This window comes from Conger conger, chromosome 12 (assembly GCF_963514075.1).
Source record: "Conger conger chromosome 12, fConCon1.1, whole genome shotgun sequence".
Taxonomy (NCBI): domain Eukaryota; kingdom Metazoa; phylum Chordata; class Actinopteri; order Anguilliformes; family Congridae; genus Conger; species Conger conger.
This window is the reverse complement of record NC_083771.1, coordinates 3519602-3532689: the sequence shown is the minus strand read 5'-3', so window position 1 is coordinate 3532689 and position 13088 is coordinate 3519602. Positions and strand designations below refer to the sequence as shown.

Genomic DNA, 13088 nt, shown 5'->3' with positions numbered 1-13088 from the left:
AGCCTGGCTGCAGCCTCGACCGCGCCTTAAATCCCATTCCCTGCTCATTAGGAAAAGAGGCTGCAGTCAGTGATTTTCCACTCTGCTACCTCACGTGCGCTGGCCGGGGTCCTGGACCGCAGGTAGAGGGATCTCTCTCCAAGGTGCTGATCTCCCCATCACATCTCTAGGCAGATATACCCCTTCGCACACCTCTCCCAATGCGTGACGTCTGCGTGGTTGACCGGCACGGGCCCCTCCAGGGTTCTCCACCCACGTGGCACAACATTCAGGAGCAGGGGTGCCACATACCCCCCCCCTCAGCTCCAAGCCCCGGGCGGGAGCGTCTGCCCCTAGGCCATCCTCCCTCCTGGATAGCGCATCAGCATTCTGGTGCAGCTTCCCAGCGCGATGCTCCACCTTGAACCGGTAAGGCTGCAACTCTAAAAACCAGCGGGTTACTCGGGCATTGCTGTCTCGGTTCAGGTACATCCATTTGAGGGGAGCATGATCGGTCACCAACAGAAACTCACGGTCGAGTAGGTAATAACGTAATTTACCTACCGCCCATCTGATGGCAAGGCATTCCTTCTCGACCGTGGCATAATTCCTTTCATGGCCGAGGAGTTTTCTGCTGATGTATGTCACTGGATGCTCCACCCCGTCCTGGATCTGTGACAGGACCGCTCCCAGGCCCACTTCCGATGCGTCGGTCTGCAGCACGAAGGGTTTCTGGAAGTTGGGAGTTATGAGGACTGGTTTCTCACCTAGAGCGGCCCGTAGGTCCTGGAAGGCTGCAGCGGCGAGGGGGTTCCACTGGACCCGGTTGGGCTGCTCCTTCTTGGTGAGGTCGTGTAGGGGGGCTGCTCGTGCTGCAAACTCCGGAATGAACTGCCGATAGTAACCCACCAGACCCAGGAACATTCTCACCTGTTTCTTTGTAGCCGGTTGGGGCCAGGTGGCAATGCTGTCGACCTTGTTCGACTGGGGCTTCACCCGCCCCCTCCCGACCGTGTGGCCCAGATAGGCAGCTTCCTTAAATCCGAGCCGGCACTTTGCTGGGTTAGCCGTCAGCCCGGCCTCCCTCAGGGACCTCAGCACCGCTTCGACTTTGTCGACATGGCTGTCCCAGTCGGTGCTGTGGATGACGATGTCATCCAGGTAGGCGGCCGCATACCTCTGGTGGGGCCGCAACACCTGGTCCATCAACCTCTGGAACGTGGCCGGGGCTCCATGCACGCCAAAGGGAAGGACGGTGTACTGGTAGAGGCCCGTCGGGGTCGCGAAGGCCGTCTTCTCCCTGGCACGGGGTGTTAGGGGAACTTGCCAATACCCCCTCGTCAGGTCCAGGGTGCTGATGAACCGGGCCGGTCCCAGCCGCTCAATGAGTTCGTCCACCCTTGGCATCGGGTACGCGTCACACAGGGAGATGTCGTTCAGGCGGCGGAAGTCATTACAAAACCGCCAGGTTCCATCCGGCTTGGGGACTAGCACCACGGGACTGGACCAGGCACTGCGGCTTTCCTCAATAACCCCGAGGTCGAGCATTCTCTTCACCTCCTCCTGTATGGCGTGTCGGCGAGCTTCTGGGATTCGGTCGTAATCTTACCGTCTTCCCAGGTTCAGTGCTGATGTCGTGGGCGATTAGGTGGGTGCGGCCGGGCATAGTCGAGAAGATGTCCCGGCTTCGATTCACCAGCTCACGTAGCGCTTGCTGCTGGCGGGAGCTCAGTTGCTCTCCAATACTCACGTCAGGGGTGGGTGGGGGCACCCACTGGGCAGAGAGGACTGGGGTCGGAGCTGGGGGTGGCTCATGCCACCTCTTCATCAGGTTGACGTGGTAGATTTGGAGGCGGTGTCGTCGCCCCGGCTGTCTCACTCGGTAGTTCACAGGTCCTGTGCGTTCCACGACCTCATACGGCCCATGCCATTGGGCCAGAAATTTACATTCACTGGTGGGGACTAGAATCATCACCTTGTCTCCTGGGGCGAATTCTCTCACCTGGGCTCCCCGGTTATACAGCCTGGCTTGCTCCCGTTGTGCCCGTTCCATGTGGGCCCTCATCATGGGCCAGATCTGGGCCATCCGCCGGTCCATCTGCTCCACATGCTCGATCAGGCTGCGGGTTCGGGACGGTTGCTGTTCCCAAGCCTCCTTCGCCAGGTCCAGTAATCCACGGGGTCGTCTCCCGTATAGCAGTTCAAAAGGGGCAAAGCCGGTGGTGCTCTGGGGTACCTCTCGGACTGAGAAGAGAAGATAGGGTAAGAGCTGGTCCCAGTCCTTACCGTCCGTTTCAATCATTTTCCTCAGCATGGCTTTGAGGGTCTGATTGAACCTCTCCACTAGTCCGTCGGTTTGGGGGTGGTAGACGGAGGTTCGTAGTTGGGTCACTTGTAGCAGCCGGCACATCTCCTTTAGGACCCCCGACATGAAACACGATCCTTGGTCGGTCAGGAGTTCCTCCGCTATTCCGACCCTGCTAAACAGCAGGAACAACTCCCTGGCAACCGCCTTTCCGGTCGCGGTCCTGAGCGGGACGGCTTCTGGGTAGCGGGTTGCATAATCCAGGATTACGAGGATGTACCGATGTCCCCGGCTGGACTTCGGTAAGGGCCCCACGATGTCCATCGCAATCCTCCTGAAGGGAACATCAATTATTGGCAGGGGTATTAGTGGGTTCCGAAGGGTTACCTTAGGGCTGTGGAGTTGGCACACGGCACAGTGTCGGCAGTAGTCCTCCACAGCCTTTTTCACCCCGGGCCAATAGAACCTTGCCAGGATCCTCTCGTAGGTCTTCTCCATCCCCAGATGGGCTCCCAGCAGGTGAGTATGACCTAAGTAGAGGACTCGGGGCACAAACGGTTGAGGGACGAGCAGCTGTTCCACTTCCTCCCCCTGTGGGTTACAGACTCGGTAGAGCAGGTCTTGTTTTACCCTGAAGAAGGGATACGATGGTGTACTCACCGGCCCTTGTGGTACCCCGTTAATGTCTCGGGCATCTCTCCAGGCCTGAGCGAACTTTGGCTCATGTAGTTGGGCAGTGCCAAACCGGGTGGGTGCTTCGGCCTCCTCGCTCACCTCTTGGGGGCCCTCCGAGAAGGCTAGACGGACATCTCTCTCCGGGGGCAGGGCCTCCCCAAGCTCTTTCTCGGACGCAGTGATGGTTCCACTGGTGGCCGGGGTGCTGGGTTGGCGTTTCCTCTCAGGTGGCAGGGCCTCTCCTTCACTGTCCCCAGACGTTGCGGCCCAGACTGGTAGGGGGTTCTGGCGGGCAGCCCGGCGGGGCCGTCGTGGCCTCGTCTCCCTCAGAGGCCGGGGCCCCTCCTCCCAATAAGTCTGGAACAAAGGGCAGTCTCTTCCCATTAGTACCGGTACGGGTAAATTTGGCACAACCCCCACTCTTACCGCGTGCGTCCCCCGTGGTGTGATTAGGTTGACCCACACCGTGGGGTATTCTCTGGTGTCCCCATGGATACACGCCACGGCCACCTCTTCACCCCTCTTTTCTCCCGCAAACTCTGGTCTGACCAAGGTGATGGCGCTGCCCGAATCCAGCACTGCTACAGTGTCCTGTCCCCCTACTCGTATCGGGAACCTGGGGGCCTCCGTACTCTGGTGCGCCCAGCAGGTGGTCAGGTACAGGCAGGGGTGCGCTGGGCTGCTCGGACCCCTGGCGGTGGGCCTGGACACCTCCCTCCCGGGGCAGTTCCTGGCTAGATGCCCCTCCTCTCCACAGTTATAGCATCTCCACTCCGGCCGTGGTCTCCCTGCATCAGGTCTGCCCCGCCGATTTTGGTCAGGGCGGGCTGGTGGGCGCTTCACCTGTGCTGGGCACCTAACTGGGCGGCGCGGGGTTTTGGTGCGTTCAGGTTGGAGCATCTTCTGAGTGACCTGATGGTTTTCGAGGAGGCCCACTAGCAGTTCTACGGAGGTGGGTCCCACCTGGGCTATATCCCGTTTGGCTTCCCGGGGTAGAGCGCGGGTGCATCTGTCCAACACCACCCTCTCCAACAGGGGTGGCCCCTCTCCCTCGGCCAGCCAGCTCTTGGTCAGTCGGGTCAGGGCGGCGATTTGGGACCGGGCAGGCTGGGAGGCGTCATAGGCCCATTCGTGGTATCGCTGGGCTCGGGCAGGTAGGCTGAACCCATATTGGGCTAGGATGGCTCTCCTCAACTTGAGGTAGTCGGTGGCGTCAGCCATGTCCATATCTCGATAGGCCTGTTGGGCCTCTCCCGTCAAGAAGGGGGCTAGTATGGCTGCCCAGGCTGCCGGCGGCCATTCTTCACGTTGAGCGGCGCGCTCAAGCACCTGGAGGTACGCCTCAACGTCATCATCAGCTGTCATCTTTGTCAACGCCTCTCGGGGGGTTCGTCTCGATCCGTCACGGGGGGATAGGCGGCAGAGTTCGACCACCGCTTCCTGCAGGGCCCGCTGGGACCTCGCCAGCTCCGTGATGGCCGCTTCCATCATCCCTCGGGAGCCCTCCTCTGCTTCCGCTTCTTGCATCTCAGCAAGGGTAGGGGCAGCCAATCGTCTCCTTCTTCGCTCTTCCCCAGGGGGTGTGGCTTCCATTCACTCTCCGTTCTCACCCGTGTTGGTTCTTCGGCCCAGATCAGCTTCCACAGCGTGGCATCAGTATGCCCGCATTCTCCACCATATGTGGTGCCTCGGGGTGAATCCTGGGGTGCAGAGAGTGGGCACAGCTAGGAACCAACACAGGAGATAGCAGATGTCAGAAAAAATACTTCTTTTTATTTTTTCTGTGTTTTTTTTTTCGGGGTATCGGTGATAGCGCCCCCCCTCAGGGCAAAAAAAAGGTAGGGGAAAACTGGAGAAATCAAAGGGGCCGTTTAGGCAAAAAATAAACGAAGATTCTTCCCAGACCGGGGTATTTTCCAGGGCTTCCTCCCTCCTCTCCTCTTCGGCCGCGTCAGGGCTGGCGGGAAACACAAAGACAGGGGGTGAATAGGGAGGTAATTGATCTGGCTCACGTGACCGGCGTCCGTTTCCAGGTCTTCGGTGTTGCCGTCCGTGAAGGTGGGGTCTTCCTCAGGTTCAGTATGGCTGGGCGTTGCAGGTCCTTCCTCTCCCTGCCTTCCACACTCTCACACGCTCAGGAATGGCACCAACTGAGCCTGGCTGCAGCCTCGACCGCGCCTTAAATCCCATTCCCTGCTCATTAGGAAAAGAGGCTGCAGCTGAGTCAGTGATTTTCCACTCTGCTACCTCACGTGCGCTGGCCGGGGTCCTGGACCGCAGGTAGAGGGATCTCTCTCCAAGGTGCTGATCTCCCCATCACATCTCTAGGCAGATATACCCCTTCGCACACCTCTCCCAATGCGTGACGTCTGCGCGGTTGACCGGCACGGGCCCCTCCAGGGTTCTCCACCCACGTGGCACAACATTCAGGAGCAGGGGTGCCACAATATGTGTATATATCCTGTATACTTATCCTATAAGTTCTCCATCTGTAATGAGTATAAATAAAGTCTTAATGAATCCCAAAGTGGGTGGCTTTGAGATGGAGTAGTGAAAATGCTATTCCACAGGAAGTGCAATGTGCTAATTGGGTGAGTCACTGGTAACACTACCCAAACTCCAGCCTGAAGGCTTGACTTCGGATCACCAAGAAGGGCGGATAAGTTTTGCGATGGTGTGTGTGTATTAGCAGCCTGTTTAAGTGTCCTGCAGTGACCCTTACCTCCCCCCCCCCCACTGCTGTTTCCTCCCAGTGCTTCGCCCAACACATCCTAAAGGAGCTGGAGAAGTTCCCAGCAGGCAAGAGAGACGACGTGGTCATCCTGTTCTCCGCTCACTCGCTCCCCATGTCTGTGAGTGCTGCCGTCTGATTGGTGGAGAGCGCACGCGATCTGTGCCTCTCTGTCTGTCCCCCTCTGTCTGTGCCTCTCTGTCTGTGCCTCTCTGTCTGTCCCCCTCTCTGTCTGTGCCTCTCTGTCTGTGCCTCTCATTGTCTGTCCCCCTCTGTCTGTGCCCCTCTCTGTCTGTCCCCCTCTCTGTCTGTCCCCCTCTCTGTCTGTCCCCTCTCTGTCTGTGCCCCTCTCTGTCTGTCCCCTCTCTGTCTGTGCCCCTCTGTCTGTGCCCCTCTCTGTCTGTGCCCCTCTCTGTCTGTCCCTCTCTGTCTGTCCCCCTCTCTGTCTGTGCCCCTCTCTGTCTGTCCCCCTCTCTGTCTGTCCCCCTCTCTGTCTGTCCCCCTCTCTGTCTGTCCCCCTCTCTGTCTGTCCCCTCTCTGTCTGTGCCCCTCTCTGTCTGTGCCCCTCTCTGTCTGTCCCCCTCTCTGTCTGTGCCCCTCTCTGTCTGTGCCTCTCTGTCTGTCCCCCTCTCTGTCTGTGCCTCTCTGTCTGTGCCTCTCTGTCTGTCCCCCTCTCTGTCTGTGCCTCTCTGTCTGTGCCTCTCATTGTCTGTCCCCCTCTGTCTGTGCCCCTCTCTGTCTGTCCCCCTCTCTGTCTGTCCCCCTCTCTGTCTGTCCCCTCTCTGTCTGTGCCCCTCTCTGTCTGTCCCCTCTCTGTCTGTGCCCCTCTGTCTGTGCCCCTCTCTGTCTGTGCCCCTCTCTGTCTGTGCCCCTCTCTGTCTGTCCCTCTCTGTCTGTCCCCCTCTCTGTCTGTGCCCCTCTCTGTCTGTCCCCCTCTCTGTCTGTCCCCCTCTCTATCTGTCCCCCTCTCTGTCTGTGCCCCTCTCTGTCTGTGCCCCTCTCTGTCTGTGCCCCTCTCTGTCTGTCCCCCTCTCTGTCTGTCCCCCTCTCTGTCTGTCCCCCTCTCTGTCTGTGCCTCTCTGTCTGTCCCCCTCTCTGTCTGTGCCTCTCTGTCTGTGCCCCTCTCTGTCTGTCTGCCCCTGTCTGTTCGCTCTGAGACTCAAAGTCTGAGTCTATTCGTTGGTTTGTTTGTTGGTCCGTTTGTTGGTCTGTTTGTTGGTCTGTCTGTTGATCTGTTTGTTGGTCTGTTTGTTGGTCTGTTGGTCTGTTTGTTGGTCTGTTGGTCTGTGTTGGTTGCAGTGAGGTCTGTATCTCTCGCTCTGGGGGTGTCTGACGCAGGCTCTCTCTCTCTCCCTGCAGGTGGTGAATCGGGGAGACCCGTATCCCCAGGAGGTGGGGGCCACGGTACAGAGGGTCATGGAGCGGCTCCAGCACTGTAACCCCTACAGGCTGGTCTGGCAGTCCAAGGTACCGCACCGCGCAGACCGCCAGTGCGTCTCCCGTGTGTCTGCGGGTCTCCCGTGTGTCTCCCGTGTGTCTCGTGTGTCTGCGGGTCTCCCGTGTGTCTCCCGTGTGTCTGAGATGGATAGATAGATAGATAGATAGATAGATAGATAGATAGATAGATAGACAGATACTTTATTCATCCCGAGGGAAATTTTAGGCATTCAGTAGCTTATACATACACATATATACACACATATCTCACACACATAAAGATCAAAAGTAAAAAAATCAGAAATAAGGTGCTATGGTAATAAAAATAAGGTGCTATGTTAAATGAAATAAATGTGCAATCGTGGTAGTGCAAAAAGTACAAAGTAAACAGTAAACAGTAGACAGCGTGATGTGGAAGGAGCAGAAAGAGACTCATGGTGAAAAGTCCAGTTATCTCCTCCCGTTTTGTGTATTGTATAACTGAATGGCCCATGGAACAAAGGACCTTCTTAACCGGTCTGTTGAGCATGTCAGAGACAGGAGTCTGCTGCTGAAGATGCTCTTCTGTCTGTTTAGTGTGTTATATAGTGGGTGGCGGTCATTGTCCATGATTGCCAGCATCCTGTTCAGTGTCCTTTTCTCTGCTGTTGATGTTGTTAAGCACTCCAGCTCCATTCCAACTACAGAGCCAGCTTTCCTTACCAGCCTTTCCAGTCGCCCAGCGTCCTTATCTTTGCTGCATTCTTAGCACTTGAAATTGTACTTCCCTCTAGGGTTCTTCAGTGCGCTTGTCCCTGGTTTTGGGTATGCACTCTGTTGTACGTCGCTCTGAAGAAGAGCGTCTGCCAAATGCCTTGAATGTAATGTACTGGATCCGTTTAATTTCATGTGTGCAAGTGGTCATACTTTTGTCATCCTGCAGTTCATGAGAGTAGTTGTGGAATAATATGTAACCTCAGTGTGAATGGAAATGCATTGCCTCATGCATTTGATGCTGTCCCCAGCCTATGGGGAGAAGCAGCACGACTATGAGGACGGTCCCTCTATGGTTCTGCTGGATGCGGAACAACAGCGCCATCTGGTGGTCCCAGCATCACTGCTACAGAAAATGTGGTATCGGGTATAATGGAGAATTTTAGTTCATCACATCTGTTAGTCAGTTCCTTTCATGTGCCCCAAACATGCTATAACCTCTGAAACGTGTTTGTGGAAAAGGGATTGACAATGTTAAACAACTAAGAGTGATTGTAAATGCACAGGCTGTTAAATGTGACTGCTGTGTTATAGTGTCCCAACAACCACAGAACCGATCATATTACAGCAGAACGTGCTTCCATTTTTTGCTAAATTTACTATGAAATCAAGAAAAGAATCCTGGTGGAGATGAGGTGGATTTCAGACTAATGACATTGTTCATGCTATGGGTATGGGTAGGAGAACTCCGCTTTAGCAGTCCTGTGGAGGGCTAGTGTGACCGGCTTCTCTCTCTTACCCCTCCCCATCACCACCTCACCCCCCGACCCCATCACCACCTCACCCCCCTCCCCATCACCACCTCACCCCCCCACCCCATCACCACCTCACCCCCCTCCCCATCACCACCTCACCCCCCCACCCCATCACCACCTCACCCCCCTCCCCATCACCTCCTCACCCCATCACCTCCTCACCCCCCCAACCCATCACCCCCCCACCCCATCACCTCCTGACCCCCCCACCCCATCACCTCCTCACCCCCCCACCCCATCACCTCCTCACCCCCCCACCCCATCACCTCCTCACCCCCCACCCCATCACCTCCTCACCCCCCCAACCCATCACCCCCCCCACCCCATCACCTCCTGACCCCCCCACCCCATCACCCCCCCACCCCATCACCTCCTGACCCCTCCAACCCATCACCCCCCTACCCCATCACCTCCTCACCCCCCCACCCCATCACCTCCTGACCCCTCCAACCCATCACCCCCCTACCCCATCACCTCCTCACCCCCCCACCCCATCACCTCCTGACCCCCCCAACCCATCACCCCCCTACCCCATCACCTCCTCACCCCCCCACCCCATCACCTCCTGACCCCCCCAACCCATCACCCCCCCACCCCATCACCTCCTCACCCCCCCACCTCCTCACCCCCCCACCCCATCACCCCCCCACCCCATCACCTCCTCACCCCCCCAACCCATCACCCCCCCCACCCCATCACCTCCTCACCCCCCCAACCCATCACCCCCCCCCCCCCCCCACCCTGTCCTCCCGTCCTCCCCAGGTGGGCCCCATGCCCTGGCTGGGCCCACAGACGGACGAGGTGATTAAGGGCCTGTGCCAGCGGGGGAAGAGGAACCTCCTGCTGGTGCCCATCGCCTTCACCAGCGACCACATCGAGACCCTGCACGAGCTGGACATCGAGTACTCCCAGGTCCTGGGCGAGGAGGTCAGCGCCTCACGCCATTTTCAATACGGCTTTCATTCATGAGCAACGTGCAGTGTGATGCATCTCAGGCGTGCTTCTCCCTTTAAGGCTCAGGTGTCAAGCTCTGTCGGCTCTTAAAGGTACGACAGCTCATTTCAGACTTCTAACTGTCAAGAGAGGAACTGCAGCAACAACCCCCTCAAACCACAACACTGTGGTTTATCCCTCCCCCTTCTCTCTGACGCTCTGACGTTGAAACCCCCACCAACACCATCGGTTGTGGCGGTTAGAACCACTTTTCAACCAGTGCAATGTTTTGCTACAGAGTACCGGTCCGTCAACTGCATATTTTAAAACCCGAGTTTAAGGACTATTGTACCTTTAATGGAGGAGGGAGGTTAGGACATGGAGAGTAGAAACCCACAGCTGTAAGAGAGCTCCTCCTGGAAGATGCTGCTGATTACGGGCCCCGCTCGAGACAGAGCGACGTGTGCCCTCTGCACATCCGTCATCTTCTGCCTCGTAATCTCTGTTTCAGGCAACCTGAGGAAAATTAGACTTATTTGTTAGGATTCCGTTATCAGAATATGGGATCCAGGAAGCCTTCGATTAGCACATTCCTCACCTGAGCACTTCTCATTACAGCGAATCAGTTTGGAGCAAACCCGGCCTGACGTTAATCTCCTTAATTAAGTCATGCGATTACAATACCGCCGTCTCTTGAGCCGTGCTCGGGGTGGAAATGGGTGTGGAACCCAAGTGTGCGGGGCGGTGTGGCGGTGGGACCGTCTCGGGTGTGACACTGGGGCAAGGTCAAAGTTCAGCAGTGTTGAGCCAGGCTTAGATCTGCACGCACCCTGGTGTGTAATGGCTTTCTGTTCTCAGACCTGCTGTAAGCTGCGGTGAGTGAACGGTGTCAATGACGCGCCTCTGGTCCTAAATCTGAGTTTCTAAAAACATGTACATGTGTGTGTGTGTGAGTGTGTGAGTGAGTGTGTGTGTGTGTGTGTGTGTGTGTGTGTGTGTGTGAGTGTGTGAGTGTATGTATGTGTGTATATATGTGTGTGTGTGTGTCTGTGTGTGTGTGTGTGTGTGTGTGTGTATATGTGTGTGTGTGTGTGAGAGTGTGTGAGTGTGTGTGAGTGTGAGTGTGTGTGTGTGTGTGTGTGTGAGTGTGTGAGTGTATGTATGTGTGTATATATGTGTGTGTGTGTGTGTCTGTGTGTGTGTGTGTGTGTGTGTGTGTGTGTGTGTGTGTGTGTGTGTACCATTCTGTGTTGTCATTCCTGTGCGGTGTGTTTGTGTGTTGTGCCTGTGTGTGTGGGGTGTATATGAGTAGGTCTGTATGTGTGCGTGTGTGTGTGTGTGTGTTTGTGTCTGTATGTGTGTGTGTGTGTGGGGTGTGTGTGTGTGTGTGTGTGTGTGTGTGTGTGTGGGGTGGAAGTGGTGGCAGGCTCCAGGCCGTGGCCTCGGTGGCACCTCTCAGACCACAGATCCATAGCCCCGGTGCCACTACCCCCCCCCCCCCCCCCCCCATCGATTGGGCCGGGCTGGAGGCGCGGGGCTCACCTCGGCTCCGTTTCCACGGTTACTGGAAGGGGCCCTGTCGAACCCGATACCCCTGATGTGGGGAAATGGTGAAGGCCCATTAAAAACCTCACTCATATCGCGGCCGGTGTCGGGGCGTGCTGGGTGTGGGTGGCTGTGGGCGCCACGTTGCTGTAGGGGTTACGCTTTTACTTCCGTCTGTGCTGATCGCGCTTCAGTCCGCCATCCGGCTGTTGTGCGTCCCCAGTAAAGCCTGGTGACGCATCCTTATGTTCCCTATAATTCAGCCGTGGGCCCAGAGGACTCCGCTGACAGGGCAGTGTACACATCATTTTAACGCTTTTTACATTTGTTTGGCTTTTGTGTTTTTCATTCTGGCAGTGCGGCGTGGAGAATATCCGCAGAGCGGAATCCCTGAATGGTAATCCTCTGTTCTTCAAGGTGAGAGTCAAAAACAGCAGGGCGAACTCCACTTGTGAAAAAACGGTTGTGCAAGTTAGAATACCTGAACTGCTTCTGTAAATATGAAAGTGTGTCAATCCAGACTTTAGAATGATAAGGCTGTAACTGACATTTGACATAAATATGTTGTTTGTATTTGATATGATTTTGATACATTCAGAGTGCTTTTAGGTCGTCAGTCATTTTGATATTTGACGAACTGCCCTACATTTCAGTTTTGCTGTGGTAGGATGTGAAAAGCTTAGAAGCTCAATATCTGAAAACTACTCAAAACACAGATATAACCATATAATTCCAAATTCCTCAAATGTAAACTTGCACTTCTCTGAATAAGGCTGCGCGTTTAATGTGATAAGGCTAATGTTGTGGAAACATTCCTCAGGCCTTGAATAAAGCTGTGCGTTTAGTGTAATAATGCTAATGTTCCCCAGGCCCTGAATAAGACTAATAATAATTTAGTGTAATAATGCTAACGTTCCCCAGGCCCTGAATTAGCATGTTTGTTTATTGTGATAATGCTAATGTTCCCCAGGCGCTGAATAAGACTAATAATAATTTAGTGTAATAATGCTAACGTTGTGCTAACGTTGTGCTAACGTTCCCCAGGCGCTTGCGGACCTGGTGCGGTCGCACCTGAAGTCAGACGAGCCCTGCTCCAGACAGCTGACCCTGCGATGCCCTCTGTGTGTGAACCCCACCTGTGGCCAAGCCAAGGCCTTCTTCAGAAGCCAGAAACACTGACCCACCCCCTCAATACCCAAACCCAAACCCTCTGTGTGTGAACCCCACCTGTGGCCAAGCCAAGGCCTTCTTCAGAAGCCAGAAACACTGACCCACCCCCTCAATACCCAAACCCAAACCCTCTGTGTGTGAACCCCACCTGTGGCCAAGCCAAGGCCTTCTTCAGAAGCCAGAAACACTGACCCACCCCCTCAATACCCAAACCCAAACCCTCTGTGTGTCTACCCCACCTGTGGCCAAGCCAAGGCCTTCTTCAGAAGCCAGAAACACTGACCCACCCCCTCAATACCCAAACCCAAACCGTCTGTGTGTGAACCCCACCTGTGGCCAAGCCAAGGCCTTCTTCAGAAGCCAGAAACACTGACCCACCCCCTCAATACCCAAACCCAAACCCTCTGTGTGTGAACCCCACCTGTGGCCAAGCCAAGGCCTTCTTCAGAAGCCAGAAACACTGACCCACCCCCTCAATACCCAAACCCAAACCCTCTGTGTGTCTACCCCACCTGTGGCCAAGCCAAGGCCTTCTTCAGAAGCCAGAAACACTGACCCACCCCCTCAATACCCAAACCCAAACCGTCTGTGTGTGAACCCCACCTGTGGCCAAGCCAAGGCCTTCTTCAGAAGCCAGTAACACTGACCCACCCCCTCAATGCCCAAACCCAAACCGTCTGTGTGTGAACCCCACCTGTGGCCAAGCCAAGGCCTTCTTCAGAAGCCAGTAACACTGGCCCACCCCCTCAATACCCAAACCCTCTGTGTGTGAACCCCACCTGTGGCCAAGCCAAGGCCTTCTTCA

The 13088-nt window shown here is 55.9% G+C and overlaps 1 protein-coding gene across 1 annotated transcript in view; it reads left to right on the top strand.

The window, feature by feature from the left end:
• The window catches only part of fech (ferrochelatase), a 31600-nt gene extending 18805 nt beyond the window's left edge, over positions 1-12795 (top strand). The window contains exons 7-11 of the mRNA XM_061262600.1: positions 5713-5811; positions 7050-7157; positions 9398-9562; positions 11471-11530; positions 12158-12795. Of these exons, the coding sequence (XP_061118584.1) occupies positions 5713-5811; positions 7050-7157; positions 9398-9562; positions 11471-11530; positions 12158-12292 (567 nt within the window). The 3' untranslated portion in view covers positions 12293-12795. The remainder of the gene's footprint in view (positions 1-5712; positions 5812-7049; positions 7158-9397; positions 9563-11470; positions 11531-12157) is intronic.
• Positions 12796-13088: the final 293 nt, after the last annotated feature.